This window comes from Schistocerca gregaria, chromosome 6, assembly GCF_023897955.1.
Source record: "Schistocerca gregaria isolate iqSchGreg1 chromosome 6, iqSchGreg1.2, whole genome shotgun sequence".
Lineage (NCBI taxonomy): Eukaryota > Metazoa > Arthropoda > Insecta > Orthoptera > Acrididae > Schistocerca > Schistocerca gregaria.
Genome location: NC_064925.1, coordinates 50,309,069 through 50,319,270, shown reverse-complemented (window position 1 = coordinate 50,319,270; position 10,202 = coordinate 50,309,069). Strand labels below are relative to the sequence as shown.

The following is a 10,202-nucleotide window of genomic DNA, read 5'->3' as shown; positions in this document are numbered from 1 at the left end:
GACCCGTGACGTAAGGGTGTTGTGTGACGTCATGACGGCGCGGAGTTTGGTTTGTGAGTGCGGCGTGTTTGTAGATGTCGTCGTGTTGTGATTTGTTCAGGGTTTTCGTTTGTCTGGTGCAATGGGATCAGTTTGCTTTTGCTCATTATCCAGAATTGTTCGAGTGGCGGCTGTGTTTGTAGTGGAATTCGTTTCAGTGAGTTAACGATTTTGTGTGAAGGTTAATTTAGTGTTGTTCGCAGTACATCGTGTGGTAATTTTAGTAAAATTAATCGGTTGTTTTTGTTCAGGAATGGATATGACGGGTAAAATTAATAGTGCGCAGGTCAAGGGAAGTGTTAGATCCCAATGTGTAGCTGTGTATGTTGATATTGGTATCGCGAGATGTTTTTGAGCTATATAGGCCAAGGGAAGTGTGACTCCAGATGATATTGTGTTTAGTGGTATTTGGGGAGATTTGTGATGTCTTTTTTTCGTCGTTTTGTATGGGGGTGGGTGTCTAAATTTGTTTATATTTAGTTTGCCCCCACCCAAAAACACTCAGTTTCCCGCGCTTGTCCCGTTAGTGTCATTAGGCTTAAAGTGTACATACCGACTTCATATGCGCCATATTGGAATCGCGCTTTATGGTCGTTTTTGCCATATTTGTGACGTCCTGGGTCAAAGCAGACGGGCGGGATCCGACGCTTCCGTATTTCCCTTAAACTGCTAATACGAAAGGATAAGACGCTTGTGATAACCAGTAACAGATTTACGGACGGACATGTAACGGTCTTTCTGAAACTGCAGAATAATACATTCAAGTGTGCCCTCCTGGCACGGACTTTATGCTTAACATTTACCGATAAGATTGAGACTGCAGATCTTTAAGATTTAAACCCATCTAACACAAAATCACAAGAACTTTAATTTAAACATCAAAAGCAATTCAACATTGCTCAAAACTTACGACAGACAGGGAATGACAAAATTAAGGAACAACAAATGGAAACACCAGTGCAAATCACGTACCGCCGACAGCATCGGAACAGAACAGTTCAATAGACAAATATACCTCTTCAGTCAGTGGCCCATCTAAATTTACATTCGTGTAACCCGGGACTAGCAGATTGTAACAGCCCAGCTACCCGTACAACACTTATAAACACACACAAACAGAAATCACTAATCAAATCAGCAAAGTTCCACTCGCGGCTTCAAATAGGTTACAGCAATTGCAAGAAAATATCTAATTCCACAGGCGAGGTTAAGTGAAGGAGTAAACATAATAAGCACCGTACCTTCATTAGTAATCCGTATAATATCATTCTAAGCACCATTCCGGCCACCAACATCCAAACTGCACATAGCGAGAAGAAAAAATGGTTCAAATGGCTCTGAGCACTATGGGACGTAACATCTGTGGTCATCAGCCCCCTAGAACTTAGAACTACTTAAACCTAACTAACATAAGGAAATCCATTCCCGAGGCAGGATTCGAACCTGCGACCGTAGCATAGCGATAACAGTCCATAACCCACAGTGCTGGTGCTCTCTCCGCAAAACCCAGAAATCAGCCACAATGAATGCATACGGCTCCGAATACAGCAAGACGCCTAGACGGCCACCATGTCCACAGTAGGGTTCCTCAGTCCTTACCTCCTGCCACACTGTACCAACGGCCAATTCGCCAAACGTAGCACCGGTCCCGCCTTTGCCTCACTGCTAGAACGGAAGCTACACTGGGTTTTGCACTATCCCCACCACGTCGTGCCAGCTCTAACCACGTGAGCAACGAAAAGTCAGAACTGGACGGCCGATCGGAAAGAGCTCCGTTTTACCCGCGTGCAGAATTTTCCATATATGCGTTTATACTCTGCGAAAATAATTGCACTGCATACAATTTATTTGGCGCCCGTTTGATAGCATTCGTGATCTAGGGATTATTTTTACCACTGCACTAACGTTCAACTGTAAGGTACACCAAACATTCTTAGTGGAAGCTATTCAGGAAGCTTCACACTGCACTTCATACACGCAAAGTGTATCTGATTTCCCTATTTAAAACAGCAATACAAAAAAATTCTAATTTTTAACCAACAGGTACTATTATCGCAAATATAATTTTGTACCGGAACAATCACACATAAGTAGGCAAATTTTCAAAGAAGCGGCAGTGCTATAGACGGTAAACAAAAATCAACTGTTTTTACATGCACACAGGTGAAACTTAGCATTTTCCTATTGGCCTTCCAGTTCTGACTTTTCATTGGTCGCTTGGTAAGAACTGTGACGACACGTTGTGGATAGTGCAAAACACTCGTTTCCGTTCTCACTTTCCTCACTCGCAAGCAGCGATAAACAGAGAATCAGGGTGGCATTCGTGATCCCTACCGGGACGCTAGTCAGAGGATCCAAACATAGCACAAAGCCGCCCCGGCTCAAAAGTTGAGTTAACCAAAACTGAAAATGAAACCGTGAAATTTATGAGACACACTTGCAAAACTCACATTAGCTGAGCAACAAAATACCCCGTGTATATTTTTAATCAATCATGAAATAGTTCCTACTCTACCCTTCCATCTGCAGTAGGCAATATAACTGTGGGGAGGTGTTAAGTGGCAAGAGAGATCAAATGCACATTAGGGTTAGCGCGCACGGCGTTCTGTAGAAACCACTCATATCGTTCAATATCACAACACCTAGTCGAAATATAACTGTTTAATGTATGCTTGGAAAATATGCAGATATTTAACAAGAGATGTAATGTGCATTCACAGAGTGCTAGAAATAGCTGCTGTCTGGATTTGCCTTCATCAAAACTCTCCCTGGGCTACAATAACTGCAAGTACAATTATCTAAGCACATTTTTAATGTTGTAACACACTGCTTAGTGAGTGTCATTAAATCAATATAATTCCGCTTTGGTATCGTAGATTTTATTTCAAAAATCGTGTACAGTCATAGCCTCTGCACTGTCGTGCTCTGATTGTCGCGTTGTTAATACGCAGTATGAAAATGGCTGAGGGTGCTTCCTGTTCCGTAGTGAAACGCATGTGGAAGGCTGTTAAACAGTGCCGCAAAATTGATTGTTCTTAATGTGTCAAATTTACAGAGATAATCGGCTTTTAAGTTCTCCGAGGCACTGTATTAGATACACTTGGAATGCAAGCGCAAAGTAGTGTATAGCAGAATCAGTAGCATCACAATGTGGAAACTTATTGCAATCTAAATATCCTCTTCGTTCACATTCATTAGAATTTTTCAATATTTCTGTGGAGTCTACGTTCATTACTTTGAAATAATAGCAATAAAACACCGACAGCCGGTTATTTTAGAAACTGGTTATTTTGAGCGGATTTAACAGTCAGGTTAAACTGGAGACGAAAAAACCGGTATAATTGGAAACTGGTTTGAGCGATAACCGCCATGCCTACCTCAGGGTACCTACGAGAGAATGTGTATTTAGCGGACATCAGCTGCTGGTCCCAGAATGTTTTCACTCTGCAGCGGAGCCTGACTGCCTGGGACCGCCACTCTAACCTAGAAGCTGCTTCTTTCGTGGCCAAGTGCTCTACCGACTGCGTTAGAAAAATACGCCTCCCGACCTGTCCTCAACTTTACTTCCTGTGCACAGTTTTAGCCTACCAGAAAGTTTCTAACAGTGCGACTTCCGCTGCAGAGGGAAAATTAAATCTGAAAACATTTCCTGAGGCAGCAGCTAGCGCCGGTGACGACGGGCGGCCAATATAAAGTGAACCTCCATTCTTCTGAGATACGCGACGGCAGCTGAATGTCCGAATGACGTTGCGTGCCCCCCGCTGTGGCAGAAACACCCTCTTGCCGCAAAGAGGCAATGCGTGCATGGTCTAAGTTCGCAATCCACGGCCTTGACGCGTTGACAGTAACGGTGCCGCATCGATACGCTCTACTGAACGATACGGAGAAAGACTTACCTCCATGACAGAGGTGTCTACACACTAGCCATTTTCTGTGATAAAATGAGTTGAGGTTTACGTTTCCGAATAAAAAGTGGACTGTGTGTCACGAGGGCAATGAAAAATGTCCTTTCAAACTGTAGCGTAGTTGCAGATGACGGCACACTGTTCGCCGGTAGTACATATTACTGTACAACTCTTTACGAGAAAATCCTATGTTTCCCAAGCTTCCTTACACGTTCGATATTGACAGGAATGGGATTTTTGTATTTATGTTTGTGGGATATGAAGTTCGGAATGGGTACGTCAATCTTTGATATCCTACTAAATGTCTGAGAGGTGCTGTGGCTCTGTGATGAAATGCTAGCCTGTGGTGTTGATGACCAGCTTTCGATTCACTGTTTTGGTAAACTTTTAAGGGTCCCTGTCCCACCAGTATTTCCGAGAAGAGTGAAATACATAAAGATGAAATATCATTTATAATTTTTAACTTTAACAGTTTGTCAATGTTTTACAAAATATCGGCAATTAATTTATTTGCAATGAAAACTGGATTTTTTTGTTGACATGTATGCTAATTAGCATCTATTTGATTTTTTATTTAAATTAAGTATGGACTAACTGAATGAAAAAATAATGCCCAGCGATCCAGCGATTACATGTTTCGTGTACTACTGATTTTTCACCATTTTTATATACTTTACGCCTCACGGAAATGCTCATAGAACACGTACTTCTCTTTAAAAATCTTCAGCGCTTGGGAACCGAACCCAGTACCCAACGCTGTAGGCATGGACCTTACCACAGAGGCATGCTAGCTGTCCAAAAACATACCTTCATTAATTTTCTCGAGAATTTTTGAGCTCGCATCGAATTGCTCTGACAGATTGATATTTGAGTTCCGATGTCCACATATCAAATAGAAAGAAGATTAAGAGTCCCGTTTGCACAGACTTTTGTTGGCTACTGGAACTAATCTCCCAGTGCGTATCTGTGCCCTAACTTGATAAGGCTTTAACGTGCATTTTTACTATAGGAGAAAACTACAGTGAGGATTTACTTAAAAAAAGAAAAATCAATGATTTCCTTAAATAACAGGTAACATCCATATCCACAGATACATCAAACATACCTAAAAGCTTTATTTTGAGTTAAAAAGACAAACTGATTGCAATACAGCGACAATTTTATCCTTAAAATGTTTTCAACTTTTTTCATTAAAATTATTCAGTCAGTTTGGCTTAAAGTATACGTCGTTCTTATATTTGACATCTCATCACTAAAACTTGGATGAAGTGTGAAAGTGTATTGATACCTTGTACCAAATATCAAGAGTAAAGTTACATTTCCAATACCAGTGGTTCTGAAACTAAACCTCTGGATGTCACATGCTGAAAGACCTGCTTACACTAAGTTCTCTTCTGTCGAAAATTTCATTTCACTGCAGAAGTTTCTCTGTTGCCGAGTGCATCTACCCGTGCACAACCGTCTTCTGCGACGAGTCCTGTCCAATGTCACACTTGCAAGCTTTTAACTGCAACGCTACATGCAGTACCTCATCACCTGCCCACGCCTCCAACAGACCCACGGTTTGAATTCACTCCGTTCCAGGCGACTGGTTGTCGCACCTGCAGAGGCGTCCCTTGGAAGCGGCGCTAATGGCTCGGGGAAGTCCCGGCTGCGCCGCTGGACGCGCTCTGCTGGCTGCCGGAGCTGGCGGCCGCCTGGACTCCAGAGTCGCTGGACAGCGCCGCCGGCGAGGCGGCCCGGCCCTCTCCGGCAGCCTCCATCTGCTGGAGCCACGCTGCGACGCGCTCGTTCACGGCCTGCCGGCTCTGGTGGGGCTCACGCTGGGAGGTGTCCGGGTCCGTGCGTGGCAGAGACTGCCAGAACCTCTGAGCCGGAGGGGCGTAGCAGACGAACGTCGGTCTGATCCACATCGGCTGTACGGGAGGGGCGTAGTAGAGAGGTGGTGTGGGGAATCTCACAGGTGGCGGCGCTACGACGGTGTACGGGACGCTAATGGCGGCAGGATATTGTATCCATGGTGCATTTAGCAGCCTGGGAACGTCTGGATATCGTGGGTACAGCGGCACATAACGTGGAGAGACCTGAAATGACACTGGGACGTGGTAGGTCGGTTGCCAGACAGCACGCTGTGTGTGTATCGGCGCTGGAAACCTCTGGGGAACGGGACACACTCCTCTGGGTGGCCAGTGAGCTGTGCTTTGCACCAGGTTTAGTGCTCTTAAATCGTTAGGTATGGTGTTTACGGTTGAGGCGGGGGTCGACTCACATCGGTAATACTGTTGGGTCTGTTGTGAATTACACACTGGAGGCGCTGTCGACACCGTTCGTGAAGAGCCAGGAGAGGTGGAAACGGACAAGATTGTTTGTGTACCTGCTTCTGCTGTTCCAGAGTTTCTCCCACCATACCCTGGTAATGCACAAAAATTAGACTGTCTTACGCCGCTCAAAGACGTCATTTCGAGCTGAAAGTTTTGGTTAGCAGACAGGGTTTGCGCTCTCTGTGCGTTATCTACGAGGAATCCAGATAGTGCCACACTCGTACCATCACCGGATCCTCGAGGTGGTTGTAGCTCTGTTTCTCCATCCCTTGTGGGTATTTCATCTGAAAGTAGTATCCCGGGAGGACCGTTCGCGCCCGACACAGTTCTCTGCACGACTGGTTCCTGGTACTCTGAGTAACTGACTGGAATGAGTGTTCTCGTGTCACTGTCACAGAACTGTTGAGACCGTTCCTCAGTGAGTAACATGGGTGATGAGTATCTCTGCTGTGACAGTATTCTGCATGTCATCGAATCTGAAACAGCTCTGTTACTGTCCCATTTTAGACCTGTTACTGGACTTGATATACCAGTCTCCTGGTGTCTGTTAGCACAGGAGTTCCATCCAGTCTTCTCCTGTCTGGGCATAAATTCATGTAAGCTGTCCCTTGTGCCTTGTACTGACTGCTGCTGTTGTGTCATTCTCTGGTGCTGCAACTTTGTTTTTGTGGGCCGTGCTGGATCTCCTTGTTGAACTGATGAAAGTTTAGAGTAAAGTTGTTGGTGAAACAAAGACTGGGATGCAGTTGCTTCATTTTTGTATGCTGTTGCAGGGTTGTACTCAGAAGTGAGAGGAAATGGAACTCTGTGACAACTTTGTGATGGCGATAATTGAACATTGTGAAGCTGTGCTGTCACGTCGGCCAGAGGCAGTGCTGATGTGTCGCCTGAGCGGTGCTGTGCTATCTGAACTCTGTTTCTGCCCAAATCCCCAGCTTTCACTCTCTCACTGGTGTATTGGGGCCCCAGTTCTACTCTGAAGTGCACATGTTGAGGATCCGTAACTGCTCTGCTGCCTTGCAGTGGATCAAGCCTTACTCTAGCCTGCATTGTTTCTGCTGTACTATTAACCCTTTTATTGACCAACACTGATTGAGGAGCCTCTGGATTCATCTTCCTGGTATCCGATTCAAACTCTTCTACTTGCAACTGCCAGCCTTTTCTTGACAAAGTCTGTGGATTACATTTGGTATCAAAGCTGGTAGTGCCACGCACATTACTGTCACTTGTAGATGTGGTTTCTGATAGTTCCTCGAATCCAGACAACTCCACTTCCTCAGGAGGCGTTTGCGCATCAGTAGAGCTGGAGACACTGACAACCTCTTCCTCAGTCATTTTATTTTTATCTGCAATGGATGAACGGCTGCGTCGCTTCCTCCTCATGTCCTCTTCCATACCTGGCAGACATTTCGCGAAGTTAGAACCAAAATCACTAGTTTTTTTACATTTCAATTCGGCATTTGATATGTTACAGCCAGAGTCCACACACAATTTGGATGGTGATAGGTCGAGACACTGATAATACAAACCACTGACTCGCGAGAGAGCCTGGTGACAGTCTTGCTCTTCTTCCTGTCCACTGTAAGTTGTGGCAGCTGACCGTAGATGCCCAGCACGTGGAGCCCACACCACCGACGTCACAGTGCAGTCCAGGCAGCAAGGCGCTGCCGCCATTTGGGGCTGAGCTCCAGACACTTCACCTCCACCTGCACCTGCACATCCCCGTGACCTGTGCCGCTGACCGTCTGTGCGCTTTACGGGGCTGGACGAGCACTGTGGAGGACCCAGTGTGCCCAGGTCCAGGTACTCGCCACTTCCAGTCCCCATCGGCTCCCCAGACCATGCTTGCCGACTGTCACGCTCAGTCCCATCATCCAGTGTTATTCTCCTGGGCAAAAAAATCTAAGATATTTCACTTTTGTTGGGTGGTTTTCCTTAAAACATACAGTCTTTATACTGGAAATAATCTAAAAATACATTTCAAAAATCCATGGAGATAAATAGGCAAGAATGACGTAAAATGATACAGTATGTGAAAGGAAAGCTCTTTTACAGTGTTTATAAGAGTTCTATTTATCCAACCGTGAGAGAGCTAAGCTAATCTGTAGTCCAATCGTCATCACACTTGATCCAGAGTATCAGGAGTAGCTGTAAGAACAGGTGCTGTGATGTGTTGCCTAGTCTTCGAGTTTCATTAACGCTATCCCTGATTGAACTACAAGAAAATTCGCAAGACGCCAAGTCCGGCGACTGTGGTAGCCACTAGTTCCACAAAGACAGTGGCCTGCAACACGGCCTATCCAGCGATAGGCCAGCGTCTCTCTCAGACAATTACTAACGCAGTTGATACAATGAAAGTTTAAATCACACCTCTCAGTTTCAACTCGTGACCTGAGCCACAACTGCAGCACAGGAAAAGGGCCCATAAACTTTGACACTGAACTGGCAATCTGTGTGAGACTGCATCGTTTATTATATGATGCTTAGCCATTACCTATGCCTACAGTTCATAATTACCATTCTTTTGCGCATGCACACGCACAGCTTCTTTCATCAAGCTTCACTGTTCTAGCAAATGTTGATTTTACAATAGCTCCACTAATTATGAGTTAAGTCGGTCTGTGACAAACCTGCAGCGTGGAGAGCTGGAATTCCAAAAGGGTCGTTCTGTGGGCTGAATCACTGGTTTGTTGTCCCCTGCTGGATAAATCGGCTGCAGAGCTAGACCCTCACTGTCAGCAGATCCTGTGGGCATACAACAACTTATGTTGGTGGCAGCCTGAGAGGAGGGGACTACTACTACTACTACTACTACTACTACTACTACTACTACTACTACTACTACTACTACTACATCAGCAGGTAAGAACTGTTTTAAGTCAGTTCTTGATGAATGCAAAACGGAATGATTGCATAGGTCAGTTGTAGCTACAACAGGTGGCAGACTTCTATAAATTCTTAGGATACTAGTTACAAGTGAGACTCCTTACAAAACACACTTGTCACCCATCATAGAATTTGAGTCAAATGTGGTTTAATTTTTTCAAATGTACGCCATACAGTGAAGCTTCTCGTGTGTAAATCCTTAGTTCCTTTGAAGTGCATAACCTCAATGCTTTTACACTTTGATGTATGGCTGAGAGGGACTTAGCTTTGAAGCTGAGTACCACCACGACCTGACCACCCAACCACTGATAATTTCAGAATCATATCGCTCAAGACAATCATTTTCTCCTTTGTATGCTGACAGTGTAAACAGAGAGGACTTCCTGAAGCAAAAATTCTGGAAGTGGGCAGAATGTTAGATTCACAACAGAAAGTTGCTGGAGAGGAAGAGCGATAAAGTTCTGAAGAAAACCATGGGCTGAAGTCTGCTGGAATGTGTGTCCTAGGCGAGAGAAGAAAAAAAATATTTAATTTACATTTTAACACGTGCAGTATAGACCGTTTGCCTGTAGCTAAGGAGCCACATCTATATCGCTGTGGTACATGCACTCTTTATGGCGGTCCATCTACAGGGTGTTACAAAAAGGTACGGCCAAACTATCAGAAACATTCGTCACACACAAAGAAAAAATGTTATGTGGATGTGTGTCCGGAAACGCTTAAATTCCATGCTAGAGCTCATTTTAGTTTCGTCAGTATCTACTGTACTTCCTCGATTCACCGCGAGTTGGCCCAATTGAAGGCAGATAATGTTGACTTCGGTGCTTGTGTTGACATGCCACTCATTGCTCTACAGTACTAGCATCAAGCACATCAGTTCGTAGCATCAACAGGTTAGTGTTCGTCACGAACGTGGTTTTGCAGTCAGTGCTTTTTTTGTTTGGGTTTAAGGGCGCTCAACTACTGAAGGGAGGGATTTGGGAGGCGGGGGCATAGACCCCAGATGGGGTGAGGAGGTGGAGGGGGGGACAGGATAGGGGTGAAGATACTA

General features: G+C 44.9%; 1 protein-coding gene across 2 annotated transcripts in view; it reads right to left on the bottom strand.

The window, feature by feature from the left end:
• Positions 1-2,941: 2,941 nt before the first annotated feature.
• The window catches only part of LOC126278446 (uncharacterized), a 46,154-nt gene continuing 38,893 nt past the window's right edge, over positions 2,942-10,202 (bottom strand). The window contains exons 3-5 of one of the 2 annotated variants that reach the window (XM_049978564.1): positions 8,896-9,010; positions 7,795-8,153; positions 2,942-7,662 (exon numbers count right to left, since the gene is read on the bottom strand). In XM_049978564.1, coding sequence (XP_049834521.1) covers positions 5,573-7,662; positions 7,795-8,153; positions 8,896-9,010 — 2,564 coding nt within the window. In that variant the 3' untranslated portion in view covers positions 2,942-5,572. Of the gene's footprint in view, positions 8,154-8,895; positions 9,011-10,202 lie in introns of both variants that reach the window. The other variant, XM_049978563.1, reaches the window with a different exon arrangement.